The sequence below is a fragment of the Mastomys coucha genome, unplaced genomic scaffold (assembly GCF_008632895.1).
Source record: "Mastomys coucha isolate ucsf_1 unplaced genomic scaffold, UCSF_Mcou_1 pScaffold3, whole genome shotgun sequence".
NCBI classification, from domain to species: domain Eukaryota; kingdom Metazoa; phylum Chordata; class Mammalia; order Rodentia; family Muridae; genus Mastomys; species Mastomys coucha.
The window spans coordinates 26619978-26634320 of NW_022196909.1; the positions used below are offsets into that span (position 1 = coordinate 26619978).

At 48.8% G+C, this 14343-nt stretch overlaps 1 protein-coding gene across 1 annotated transcript in view; it reads left to right on the forward strand.

Moving 5' to 3' along the window:
* Positions 1 to 14343, forward strand: part of Lrrc20 (leucine rich repeat containing 20) — a 104912-nt gene that overhangs the window by 39771 nt on the left and 50798 nt on the right. Inside the window, exon 3 of the mRNA XM_031347829.1 lies at positions 9129 to 9278. Within this exon, the coding sequence (XP_031203689.1) occupies positions 9129 to 9278 (150 nt within the window). The remainder of the gene's footprint in view (positions 1 to 9128; positions 9279 to 14343) is intronic.

Below are 14343 nucleotides of genomic sequence, written 5' to 3' on the forward strand. Positions count from 1 at the left end.
CAGTTTGTGATGGATTTTTAGGCCCATAACTTTTCTTCCTAGTCAGCACAGGTTTAAAGCTTTAATTTCTCCTTACACCCCAACTCCCAGCTCTATAACCCAAGCTAAGGAATGGTGGACGAGGTGGGGGGCACGCATATGTGTCCTGGGAATTGAACCATGCTAGCCTTTTAATAGTCACTTGATAGTAGCTTCCTTGTGTGGGTGTATATGGGGTATTGGTATATATGAGGTAATAAATGATACATGACCATATGGTCGCAGTCCCTAAGTGCATAAACTCAAAGAATATTGCTTCCTGTGTACTGACAGGAAGATGATTAGACAAGATAGAGGTTTGTTCCAGGACGGCCGGGTATCAGGATGTACATGTTCTTGTCCAGAGAACATGACTTCTTCCCTCGGGAGATGATGCTCTGTGCTGTGAGTGGCTGGTGACACAGCCGGAATGACGCATGCTTGCATCGGGTCCGGTGGACCAGTTGAGGGAGTCCTTCAGTGGCCTCTGCGTTCAGTAGCAGCCAGAGTATCCGTGCCTCTGGTAGGCCGTTTGAGGTTACAGGATGCTGGGAACAGATGTGACAGAATCATCGCAGGAAGGGGGACAAGTTATGAAGCCACTAGATGAGGGGCTGGCACTTAGAGGAAGGAGCCTCTGTCGTTAATGGAGGGAACATGAGGGAGGCAGGTGTTGGGGTGACATTACTAGTCCTTGACATCCTTACAGGGTCAGGGTGGGTGGTCCAGTGACTTCCACCAGCTAGCCACAGGAAGCTTCAGAGACTGTGTGTTGTTCACCCCAGTCTGGGAGAGTAGAGGGAGAGAGAATTCCCTCCCCTTCCTATCGGGTAATTGTCTCACCATGGAGAATTAATGGACCTTCCACAAAGGCTGAATGAAAATAAAAAGAAGTTTCATTTGTGTGGGAGTGACAGCTTGAAGGTGAAGTGGTGGTGGGGGGTGGGGTGCCATGGTGGCTGACAGAATGCTGTATTGCCAGTGCACGGTGACAGCTTTGAGTTCTCACAGGCTGACTGACAGGGAAAAGAAGCGAAAGAGACAGCCATTGGCCTTGGGCTGCCAGCTGGGAGTGAGTCACCAACAGGTTGCCATCAGGGAGCTGGAGTGAGCCTCCTGGCCGAACAACAGAGCCAGAGCGGGCCAGTTGTTTGAAAACAGAATCAGAGCCAGTTGTTTGAAAACAAAATCATCTCTCCCCAAAAGCCAGACCCCAAGCATTTATATGGGCTCAGGTGGGTTCTGACGGCCTGAGTGTCTTCAAATTAAGGGAAAAAAATAAGGAGCAATCATTGGGTCAGTGGGAAGCTGGCCTAACCCTGGGGGAAATTCTCAATTACGGCTGCCACTCAGAGCCCTTAGGGCGCTGGCTGTGGTAGCAGCAGTGGAGAAAATGAATAGAAGAAAGTGGGTTAGCTCCCCCACCCCCATTCTGCCCCAGCACAAAAGGTGCAAAACCCCACCCCTTTCCAATTTTGTGCCCCGACTGCCAGCTCTAATCACAACTGGGACCCTCCTACCGCTTTTAGTGAGAAAATTACCTGGCATAAATAAATACATGGAGGAAGGACTTATTGTGACTTATGGTTTCTGACCATCCTGGTGGGAGGGCATGGCAGAGCAGCTGATTCTAGGAAGGAGGAGGGGGAAGACTGCAAGCTCTGCTCATCGGCTCTCTCCTTTCATTGCTTTTATCCCATTCGGGCATCCAGCATTGACTAGAGCCGGTCCACACCAGAGCATGCCTTTCCCTAGTGGACCCTCTCTGGACCCTCTCTGGATCGCCACCCACATGCTCAGACATGCTTTACTTTTTTGTTTTTTTTTTTTTTATTTTGGTTTTTCGAGACATGGTTTCTCTGTGTAGCCCTGGCTGTCCTGGAACTCACTCTGTAGACCAGGCTGGCCTCGAACTCAGAAATCTGCCTGCCTCTGCCTCCCAAGTGCTGGGATTAAAGGCGTGTGCCACCACCGCCCAGCACCCCTAACAGTATTTTGAGACAGGGACTTCCTAAGTTGTTCAAGCTGGTCTTGAACTTTTTGATCATTGTGCCACCACCGCCCGGCTTAAAGATGTCTTAACTCAGGTTTCTGTTGCCATGAAAAGACACCATGACCACAGTAAGCCCCCCCCCCTTTTTTTTGTTTTTTGTTTATAAGTACACTGTAGCTATCTTCAGACACCCCAGAAGAGGGCATCTGATCTCATTATGGATGGTTGTGAGCCACCATGTGGTTGCTGGGATTTGAACTCAGGACCTTCGGAAGAGCAGTTACTGCTCTTAACCGCTGAGCCATCTCTCCAGCCCCGACCATAGCAACTCTTAACAAAGGAAAGCATTTGATTGGGGCTGGCTTTCAGGTTCAGAGGTTTAGTGTGTTACCATTGTGGCAGGACATGGCAGTATGTAAGCAGATGTGGTGCTGGAGAAGGAGCTGAGAGTTCTGTATCTTGATCCTTGGGTAGCAAAAGGAGACTGTGTGCCACACTGGGCTTAGCTTGAGCATAGGCGATCTCAAAGCCCACTCCCACAGTGACATACTTCTCCCAACAAGGCCACGCCCACCCCAACAAGGCCACATCTCCTAATAGTACTACTCCCTATGAGCCAAGCATTCAAACACATGAGTGTATGGGGGCCATCCCTATTCAAACCACCACAGGAGCCATTTTTCTTTCAAACCACCACCATAGACATATTAATAAAAATATACCTCAAATAAAAGACTATGCCATGGAACTCAGGTGGAGATCTGAGGACAACTTGGTAAGAGTCAGTTCTTACCACCTTTGCCTAAGTTCCAGGCTCAAATTCAGACAATCAGACTTGTACAGCAATCATCTTTACCCATGAAGCTGTCTTGCTGGCCCCCCTGGTGCCCTATTTCTGATGCCCAACTGCTCTGCTTGCTACCAGCACCCAGTTCCCAAGCCTGGGTTCCTACCCTATAGATCCAAAGTTGATCAATTCCACTCATGGTTCCTACCATCCACAAACCCCTCTCTGGATGGCGTACTTTTGTAATCATATCAAATGACTCTGTGCTTTCTGGTGGCGCATACCAGGTGTATGGTTTTGGACACGGTAATGGTCCGTCCCCGTAACTCCTCCGTGACAATTGTATCGGGAAAGTGCCTCATTACATGCCATTCTGTCTGCCTTAGCATTGACATCTCCCTAGATGGATTTCTTCAAATCACTCAAGTTTTCTTAAATAGGATTTCAAGTCTGTGCCAATTGAGGAAGTCACCCGAAGGGCAGGAACAAAGCTAAACACAGCAGCAGTTACTGACACTGGAGGAGTGATTGCCAGGGTGCTTCAGAGGCAGGACTGGTTGTTCTGGCCTATCAGCTGCACATGCCTATCCCCCGCTGTGCCAGCATGGCCCTCCACTTAGCTTAATTTTACTGAGAAGAAAAATGACTGCCTAGTTTATCCTCAGAGTTGCCAGGCTTTCTCCCCACAACAGTTGATTTTTCGATACATCTATTTCGATGTCCTGAAAGTATCACCATATATACCAGTATTTGACAAATCATCTTAGCTAAATATATAGTAACATGTTGCTTCTGTTAAAACAAACACCATTGTGACTGTTTATGGTAACAAACAATTAAATCCTCTCAAATAATTGCTGGTAGCATTCTAGTTATTTTTCTTCTCATTGTATTTCCAAAGCCTGTATACTTTGTATCTAGTTGGAACAACTGTGTACATAGACTTTTTTTTTTTTTTTTTTTTTTTTTTTTTTTTTTTTTTTTTTTTTTTTGGGTCTGGCTGTGTTATCCTGCCCGCCTTGAACTGCTGGGCTCAAACAGTCTTCCTGGGTCAGTCTCTCAAGTAGCTGAGACTCCAGGCACACACCTTCACGCCCAGCTTGATATTAATCTTTTGTTTCAAAAAATTGCTACCCTGGGGCTAGAGATAGAGAATCCTGCCCAGCAGGTATGAGATCCTGGGTTCCATCCCTAGTATAACATAAAACTGGGCCTAGTGCCATCTGTCCCAGCGGTCTGTACGTAGGAGGCTAAAACATTCAAGGATGTGTTCAGGTGCTATACAGTGTGGTAGAGGCCCAGCCGTGCACAGAAAAAGAAGAAAGAACAGGAACAAATATCTAACCTCTATAATGTAAACTATGACATTTGGAAAGTGTGGTGTGAAATCTGAAATTGGGAAAAGCGTGGACTTTTTAACTGTGAAAGTGACCAGCAGCCAAGGGCTGAGAGTCTCTGGTGAGGGAGCTGTCCTCGGCTTTCAGAGAAAGACCTCAAGCATGGCATACAGAATGACATAAGGAGTGAGCAGACTGTCCCAGGGGTCACATCAAAACGGTTAATTGACCATGAAATATAATTAGTCTCATTACCCAAAGCGCTGCAGATTAGACCAAGGGATGCCACTTCCCCTGGTCATATTACTCAGGTATGTTTTTAAAGCACAAACCCACCGCTGAGTAGATTTATAAACGAACACAAAGTTCTAGAGAGCAGCTTGCAGTCCGTGTACGGCTGTGGATTTGTTTCTGGCTTATATTTTTCCCTTTGAAGCTCTCTTCTGTTCTATTTACACATTAGTCTTCATTCTTCTTTATACTGTTATGGAGGCATTTTCATTTTATTTATCTTATGGACTTTTTTGCATGATCCATTGTTTGCCTTATTTTTCTAAAAAAGGTGCTTGTGCTCGTGCGTGCATGTGCGCGCGCGCGCGCGCGTGTGTGTGTGTGTGTGTGTGTGTGTGTGTGTGTCTGTCTGTCTGTCTGTCTGTCTGTCTGTCTGTCTTTCATGTGCTATGTGTGTGCAGTGTTCTTGGAGGCCAACAAGGGCATTGGATCTCTTGAAGTTGGAGTTACAGGTGGACTGGAGCTGCCACGTAGGTGCGGGGAGTGAACCGTGGGTCCTTTAGAAGAGCAGCAAGCTCCGTTAGCCATTTTGCCACTTTGCCAGCCCCTGCTTTTTTTCTTTTTCTTTTAAATGTTCAGTGGTCTATTTTCGCAACATTTCTGCCTTATATACTCTGTAGGTTGGAAAAGATCCCTTTTCAAGCCTAAGAGCTTACATAGATACTAACTCTACTGATGTTCTGTTGGAGATAAAAGGTCTTCAGTATTAGGTGAATCTCTTTTGTACCCCCCCCCCCCGCGAGCTATTGAGTGAGCAAGCTGATGAGCACCTTTTTTTTCTTCCTGATTCATTTGTGAGGCTCCCATTGGTATTATTAAAATTATGACATGTTTTCTTCTGGGTTAAACATCTGGGCTCAATATTTTCTTTGTACTATGCTAGTCCTTTTGCCCTCTCTTAATTAGTGGGACTTTGAGAGGGACTGTAACCCTGTCTCGTTTCTCAGATCATTCTATTTATTCACTAAGAGATGGAATTTGTATAGAAAATACAACAGGCATTCGTTTTAAATGGCAACAGGGTTCTGAGCAGTGGTGGCGGACACTTTTAATCCCAGCACTCGGGAGGCAGAGGCAGGCAGATCTCTGTGAGCTCAAGGCCAGCCTGGTCTACAGAATGAGTTCCAGGACAGCCAGGGCTTCATAGAGAGACCCTGTCCCAAAACCAAACAAACAAAGAAGGCAACGTGGGCTGGGAAGATGCCTCAGTGAATGGTGAAGCACCCTCGCTGCTCTTGCAGAGGACCCAAGTTCAGTTACCAGCAGCCAGGCTAGGTGGGTCACATCACCTGCAGCTTTAGCTTCCAGGGATCCCACCCTCTCTTCTGATCTTCTTGGGCACCTGCACATCCCTGCATGTATATACGCAAAGACACACACATATGCATAAGTTAAAAGTGAAATAAAATTCCTTTTTAAAAAGCAGCACAACTTAAATATTTTGTCTTGCCATCAGTGAACATATTGTCTGTCTTCACATAGAACCTTAGTCTAAATATATCCGAGCACAAACACAGGACGGCGGTGACAAAGCCTAGGATTAAGTGGGCTCAGTGACACGGCATGAGACTCCAGCTGTTCAAACATCTGCTCAGGGCAGCAAAAAGGCTTCACGGAACAGGTGCCATTGGACTTAGAGCTGGAACAAGAGTGGAGAGTCCGTGGGCAGTTGGTTGAGAGGGGCTCTAGGTAGACGATAAATAATCATGGCTATTATAGGATGATTTCCATGTGCTTTGTATTATTGTTGCTTTTAGGAATAGGACCTATAAAAGCCACATTTTCCTACTGGGGAATACAGTACAGTGGTAGAGCATTCACCTAGCAAGCCCAAGACTGCAGGGTCCACTCCCAGGGCTGCACAGCAGACAAACAACAGTGTATGAAAACTCAGCTGAGCGGTGGTGGTGCATGCCTTTAGTCCTAGCACTTGAGAGGCAGAGGCAGGCCGATTTCTGAGTTCGAGGCCAGCCTGGTCTACAGAGTGAGTTCCAGGATAGCCAGGGCTACACAGAGAAACCCTGCCTGGAAAAACAAAAAACAAACAAAAAAAAAGAAACCTCAGACTTTATCACTGGCACTTGGGATTATTGTTGCACTTTGCATATTTATTCTGGAACCATCTGCAAATGCCAGCAATCCAAGAGAGCCATCTCTTCTGTAGAGAAGCAATGGGGTTGTGTCACTCTCAGTCCCTGAGAGAAGCAATGGGGTTGTGTCACTCTCAGTCCCTGAGAGTGCCAAGGGCTCTGAGGACAATCACCAGCAATAAGGGAATCCAGAAAGATTCCCAGAAGAGGTGTGTAGGGAGCCAACCTTGAAGCAAATAAAGGCTTTGAACAGAGTGAGGTGGGAAAGGTAGAAGGGGGCGTGGATGTCACCGCAATACACTGTCTATCTTTATGAGTTAGGATTTTATCACAGTTCGTCAAACACCACTACCATCATTTTATACAGATGTGGAAACTGAGGCACAGGGAGCTTAAGTGGCTTGGGAGAGCCAGATAGCCTAGTAGCATCGCCTCTTTGCTTCATGTGTTTCTCTGTACGTGCTCACGGCTTGATGGGGGTGTGCCGTAATCCACGTGCCGTACGGTTCATCTGTGTGAAGTGAACCACCCGAGCCTGGCCACATGGCTAAGTGGGTGGAGTATTTCCCCAGCCTGTGCAAAAGCTCTGGTTTGTTCCCCAATATTCTGGGAGACTGGGTGTGGTAAGGATCCACCTGTGTCCCCAGCCCTTAGGACATGGACGCAGGAGGATCAGAAGTTGAAAGTCATCCTTGGCCACGTAAGGGGTTTGAGGCTAGGCTACGTGGTGCTAGGTGAAACACAGAAGAAAATGGAAGGAAGGAAGGAGAGGAAAAGAAAGAAATTCTTTCCCTGGTATGAAGTTGCTGCCGCAAGTCGATTTTAGAGCTTCGTGCCGACCCCTCCCCCACACCCCTCTCCCACGCCCCTCCCCCACCACTCACAGACTCTCTCCAGTAACCCTTATTGTGGAGACTCTCATACCCGTCTACTTGCTGTCTGAGTGGATTTGGCTCTTCTGAACATTTCGGGTATGCGGAGTGGAGTATGTGTGGTGTTTACTGCTGACTTCTTTGGCCCGGGACCGTGTTTTCATGATTCTTCCATGTTGATGTTTCTCTGTGGGCAGGGGCACGTTCTTAGGTGTACGTGCACGTGTGTGCACGTGCGTGGAGGTCAGAGGACAACTCCTAGTGTCGTTTCTCAGCTACCATCCGTTTTATTTTTTTCCTTTCTCTCTTTTTTCTTTCCTTTTTCGTTTTTTTTGAGATGGGGGTCGATCTCTGGCCTTTAACTCAGGAAGTAGGCTGGGCTGGCCTGTGAGCCCCAGGGCTAAGCCTGTCTCTAACTCTCTAGCATAGGGATCATACACACACCACCACCACCATAACTGCCTTCCCCACACCCCGTGGGCTTTGGGAATCACACATAGGCCCTTGCAGTTGCAAGGCAAACAGTTTTTCCAACTGCAGCACCTCCCCAGCCCCTATAGCATTTCTTTCATTTTTTTTTTTTTTACTTTCCTCTTTTTTTTTTCTTTTTCTGGGTAATATTCCTTTTTATGGGCATGTCACCCACTTCTCAGTCTGTGGCCAGTTTCGCCATTTTGTTTTCAGGCCTTGTGAACAAAGCTACCAAGGACATCTGTGTGTCTTATGTTCTTTCTTTCTTTCTTCCTTTCTTTCTTACTCCCTCCCTCTCTTTCTTCTTTTTTTGCATGGAGACCCTTGTCTTTGTGGCTCCTGGGTGAATATGTAAGAAGGGTATGTACTGGCTGGTTTTTTGTGTCAACTTGTCACAAGCTAGAGCTGTCATAGAAGAAGGAGCCTCAGTTGGGAGGAAGTGCCTCCATGAGATTCACCTGTAGGGCATTTTCTCAGTGACCAGTGGGGGAGGGCCCAGCCCATTGTGGATGGAGCTACCCCTGGGCTGGTGGTCCTGAGTTCTATAAGAAAGCAGGCTGAGCAAGCCATAGGGAACAACAAATCAGTAGGCAGCACCCCTCCATGGCCTCTGCATCAGCTCCGGCCTCCAGGTTCCTGCCCTGCTGGACTTCCTGTCCTGACTTCCTTTGGTGATGTGGAAGCGCAAGCCGAATAAACCTTTTCCCTCCCCACCTTTCTTTTTGGTCATGCTATCTCGTCACAGCCATGGAAACCCTATCTAGGACAGGTGGCATCCCTTGGTCATATGGTGACTGTGGTTAGCCCTTAGCGGAGTGCTGCTCAGCGGTTTCTCTGCTACTGCTTGTTTGATCCAGGCCTGGGAAGATGGTCAAAACCACAGAGTCTGAGCCTTGTGTGCATCCAATGCAAGCGATCGTCAAGTACTGTTAAGAGGCTGCCTCATTGTCAAGTGTTTGATTCCAAAGGAATCTGTCCTATAAGGGAAAATTCAGAACAGTGAGGCCCTGAAGGACATCATTATTGTGACTTGAAGGTTCTTTTGCCTCTTGGAGTCCAGCTAGGAGGCCGTGGTAATAGAGATGGAGACAAACCCAAGGTTCAGAGTGTGAAAAAGAGGACAAGAGAGCCGTAACGCTGATGTTACAGCCCACGCAGGAAAACTCGGAAGCTGGAGAGGGGGATGGGTTGGATCCACGTGGGTCTGGGGAAGGTTCTTGGGCAGCTGTGTCTGGTGGCTCTGACCTATCTTTGTCCTTTTTCCTGCAGACCTGGCTGACTGCAAGCTTGTTTCTTTTCCCATCTGCATCTACAAGGTCCTGAGGAACGTCTCTGACCAGATCCACCTCATCACGCTGGCTAACAATGAACTCAAGTCCCTCACCAGCAAGTTCATGACCACCTTCAATCAGCTTCGAGGTAGGCCACGGGTTAGCTCAGGCAAGAGTATGATCAGCCAGCCCCTGACCCTCAGGGTCTCACCCCATTTGGAGAATTACCCAGAGCTAGCCTTGGTTCGAACAGACCTATAAAGTCATTCCCAGGGGGTAGCCTTTGAAGATAAACTTGTACTTGGCAGTCTCTGGGTCAAATTCTGTTTCTAGCTGGCTGAACATAAGATTGACCAAAGACAAGAAGTGTGGGTGAGTCCTGCCGGGCAGTGGTGGCACATACCTTTAATCCCAGCACTTGGGAGGCAGAGGCAGGGGGATTTCTGAGTTCAAGGCCAGCCTGGTCTACATAGTGAGATCCAGGACAGCCAGGGCTACACAGAGAAACCCTGTCTTGAAAAACCAAAAAAAAAAAAAAAAAAAAAAAAAAAAGTGAAGGTGAGTCCCGGCTGGACTCTCTGATCTGATGAGACCAGCAGGCCCAAGGACATGAATGACTGATGCCCTTCTCATCTGCAACACGGCCTCTCTCTCATGTTCCTTTCTCAGTGCAGTTTGTGACAGGTGCCAGCAATGTGGGCTTATCTCTAGCACACACAGAGTGAGTGGAAATGGTTCATGGAGGGTGTCTTAGTCAGGGTTTCTATTCCTGCACAAATATCATGACCAAGAAGCAAGTTGGGGAGGAAAGGGTTTATTTGGCTTACTTCCACATTGTTGTTATCACAAGGGAAGTCAGGACTGGAACTCAAGCAGGTCAGGAAGCAGGAGCTGATGCAGAGGACATGGAGGGATGTTCTTTACTGGCTTGCTTCTCCTGGCTTGCTCAGCCTGCTCTCTTATAGAATCCAAGACTTCTAGCCCAGGGATGGTACCACCCACAAGGAGCCCTACCCCCTTGATCCCTAATTGAGAAAATGCCCCACAGGTGGATCTCATGGAGGCACTTCCCCAACTGAAACTCCCTTCTCTGTGATAACTCCAGCCTGTGTCAAGTTGACACACAAAACCAGCCAGTACAGAGGGTGTTAAGCAGGAGGCCAGCAGGTGGGCATTGTAGACCTTTTGCAGTAGTGCCTCTGGTGGTTGAGCATGATCGGCTGATACTGTGGTACTGTGGTACTCCCTGCCTCCGTCCTTCTGGCCCGTGGAGCAGGACTGTAACCTAGACCCTTGTGTAACAGTAGGATGCTAGGTAGGAGAGGTCAGAAGGCACAGGATGCCTGAGTAAGGTGGGTCCTGCCTCCTAGGGCTCCCTCGAGGCTATGAAAAGAGTCCATGATCCTGTTGAGAGAAACAGGCATAAAACACTGTTCCTGTATGAGGAATCTCAGACCGCCCCTGATCCTGGTGGGGCAGGCTTCCTCGGGGGAGCCGTGGGTGCTGGATGGAGACCAGGAAGCAGAGACAGATATGGATAGGCCAAGCTTGGTCCAGCAAGCAGGAAGGACTGGTGGGGTGGCTCAGGGGGGAGCATATGGAGCTTCTCAGTGCACATGGATGAGCAAGGAGCCTGGAGTAGTCTGGGTGGATCCTTCTGAGTGCAGGTTACAGAGCCTAGTGAGCTGTTTCTGAAAAGCCCCAGTGCTTGTGACTGAGAAGTGGGAGGGACCTCAGGCTGGGCTTGTTTCCGCAGGAGTATGTGCGTGTGTACTTTGACCTAACTGGTTTCTCTTTTCCATCCTTTCTGGTGTGTGCTTCTGAAAGGAAAAATTAAAGCTTTAGACCTGTGCTGACTAGGAAGAAAAGTTATGAGCCTAAGAATCCATCACAAGCTGGCCCACATAGGCCTGGGAATGAGCAAGCAGTCTTTTAGACATCCTGAGAACTAGCAGGTCAAGAAGACATAAATTACATGTCTGGGCAGATATGGTTTAAGGTCAGATGCCCTGTTGACTCAGATTAATATCAACCTTAAGAATTTTCCACTCGGTTCTGCACGTAATAGTTAATATTTGAACTAGCCAATCATGTACAGCTACACTGATCCCTTTGTTCCCTCAGACCTTTTCCCTATATAAACCCCTAACTTTCAAGCCTCGGGGTCAGTTCCACTATCTCCTGCGTGAGAGTAAGGGGTGACTCGTACTGAGCACGTGGCACTAGGGAGCAATGGGGACTTAGCCACCAGCCGCTAGTGTGTCTGTCAGCTGGGTTGCCACTAGAAAAGATGGTCAGCTGGTGTCTGTTCTTCTGATTATTTATCCAGTCTGGTTTTCCCGAGGCAGGGTCTCTTGTAGCCAGAACTGCTGTCAAACTCACCATGGAATCAGAGATGATGTTGAACTTATCGGTCTTCCTCTCTCTACCTTCCAAGCACTGGGATTATAGCCATACACTCCTACGGCTGGCTCCTGAGGATGACTTAATAAGCAGTTCTTAAATAAGCAGTGTGTAAGAGTTTTCCCAAGTGTCATGTTCCAGGAAAGCCAGTGGGGGGCGGGGGATGCAATTGCAAGGTAGATAGATATAGATGTAGCTTGTGACGTATTGGCATGGCCTCTAGCATCCTGCTTCGTGGAAGAAGACGAAGAATCAAGGAGGGAAGGTGTCTTAGTTTCGGTTTCATCGCTCTGAAGAGACACCATAACCCAAGCAGCTCTAACGAAGGACAACATTTCATTGGGGCTGGCTTACAGGTTCAGAGGTTCAGTCCATTATCGTCTTGGTGGGAAGCATGGCAGCATCCGGGCAGGCATGGGGCTGGAGGGTCTGAGAGTTCTACTTCTTGATTCAAAGGCAGCCAGAAGAAGGCTCTCTATTCTGCAAGGGGTGGAGCTCGAGCACAAGGAGTCCTTAAAGCCTGCCTACGCAGCGACACACTTCCTCCATCCAGCAAGGCCATACCTCCTAATAGTGCCACTTTCCGTGGGCCAGGCATATTCAAACCACCACAGAAGGTCTTGGCTAAGGTCCCAGAGCAGAATCTACGGGGCTTAGACCCAAGTGGGCTGCCCCAACAAAGTCTCATGTAGCCCAGGCTGACCTAACTCTATGTGGTTGAAGAAGACCTTTTAAGCCTTACGATCCTCCTGCCCCTGTTTTCTATGTGTTGAGATCCTATCCGTCCTTCTTCTGTGGTGCTGGAGGTCAAACCCAGGGCTTCATCACACCGAGTAAGCCACACCCTCAGTCCTGGGTGTTTACACTAGAGAGAGAGGTGGTGGGGATGTCAGGTCCCAGGAAGAGCTTGGGGTAGAGGGAGATCCTGTGTGCTTTACTTAGCGTTAGTCTAACACTTATGCACCTGCAGTCTTGCAGACCTGGGTCTATAGGTGGGAAGACAAAGGGGGGGCAGTAAGCCACGCGCCACCTTGAAGGAGCCCTGGGTTGTGACATGTTCATCCATACCTCTGCACCCCACCCAGAGGGCTCAGACACTGGCAAGGGCAAACTGCAGAAGGGTAGGCTGCTGGGTGGAGGAACTGATACCTCCTGAGAGCCGTGGGGGCTGGAGGAAGAGATTTCAGAGAGCCCTCAGCAGCAGCTTGGGAGAAATGCTGCCCAGGGCTACCCCGCACCACGGCACTCTCTCCGATACTGTTGGATTAGACGCCAGTTGAAGGATGCCGTTTGAACTCTCATCTCTGCCCCCAGCAGCTGCTGACTCCTCTATCCTTCAGCTTGGGGTTTCAAAGGGAAAACCAACTCTGCTAATTGGATTTCATACAGTAGACTGCAGACTGTCGTGGCCAGGAGCTGGGGGGCAGGAGCAGGCGGGGAGCAAGTGCTTGAGCCAAGGCCCATTCGGCTCTTAGAGAGCTCTAAGCCCAAGTCTTTGTTGTGATTTCTCTTTCAACGACGAGTGCGCTCTGCACACTCACACCATGCTTTATGTGTGTGGAGGAGGAGGAAGAGGAGGAGGAGGAGGAGGAGGAGGAGGAGGTAGCAGCATTGTTGGCAAGACCCCTGTGTCATCTTCTGGGCTCTTGACAGAGCAGCTTCCATGTCATTTGCCCCCTGCCTGCCTCGCAGGCTCCCAAGGGTACCCTGGGAGAGAACTCTCCCCATGAGGCTCTTGGCTTCCCATGGTCAGGGCATCTTTTGAGTCTACCTTCCCATGTCCTTCACTCGTTTTTGTATGAAATGGAAAGGCAGGACCTTAGGTGTCTGCGGTATCTGAGGCTCGGCTGGTTGGCTGGACGTCTAGCATCCAGGGCACCTTAGGTTCAGTCCCTAGAAGTGTATAAACCAGTTGTGGCGACGTGTACCTGGGATCCCAGAACTCCAGGGCTAGAGGCAAGAGGATGGGGAGTTCAGAGTCACCTTCTGCCACCTGGCCCGTGGGAGGCCAGCCTGCTCGCTTGCTTTCTGCTTGCTTGCTTTCTGGGTCTCACAACTCTCTTGATTGATTGTGTCCTGGACCTGCTAGGTAGGAGGAGTGTGAGAAATACCTAAGACACACCTAAGAGATACGTACGTGTGCCCTCTTTCCCCCGTGAGACACTTGGAGATCCCTGTCCTTGTAATCTGCTATAGAGCAGGAAGCCAACTCCATCACATGCCCTTGGCAGAGGCTCCAGAGCAGGCTGGGGAACAGGAATGCTTCATAGTGGAACATAAGCGGCTTTTGGTCTGAGCAGCTGCTTGGGCAACTGCGAATGGCTCGCTAGAAGCAGGCATCCTTGGTGATGCTCTGGAGTTAGGTAGAGGTAGGTTTAGCTTTCTCCTCATGCTCCATAGTTGGATATGGAGACAGAAATCAGGGAAGCTTACCCAGCTGTGAGAGCTCAAGCCTGGAGGTACAGGACTCGGGGGATACAGAGGCAGAAGAACCCAGGCGTTCAAAGCCAGCCTCAGCTACTTTATGAGTGTGAGGCTAGTCTGGGCTAAATGGGATTCTGTCTTAACTCATTATTTATTCTGCCCCTCCCTGCCCCCAATTTCAGAAGCTGTGCATTATTGAATCTTGGCCTTTCAGTGCCTGTTATAGGGGTTATTGTTTTGCTTGTTGAACAGTTGTTCTAGACAACTGTTCCTATGATGTCTGACCATGACCAAGAAGCAAGTTGAGGAGGAAAGGGTTTATTGGTTCGTTGTAGTCTGTCACGGAAGGGAGCCTGCTTTCTTTCTTTCTTCCTTTTTTTTTTTTT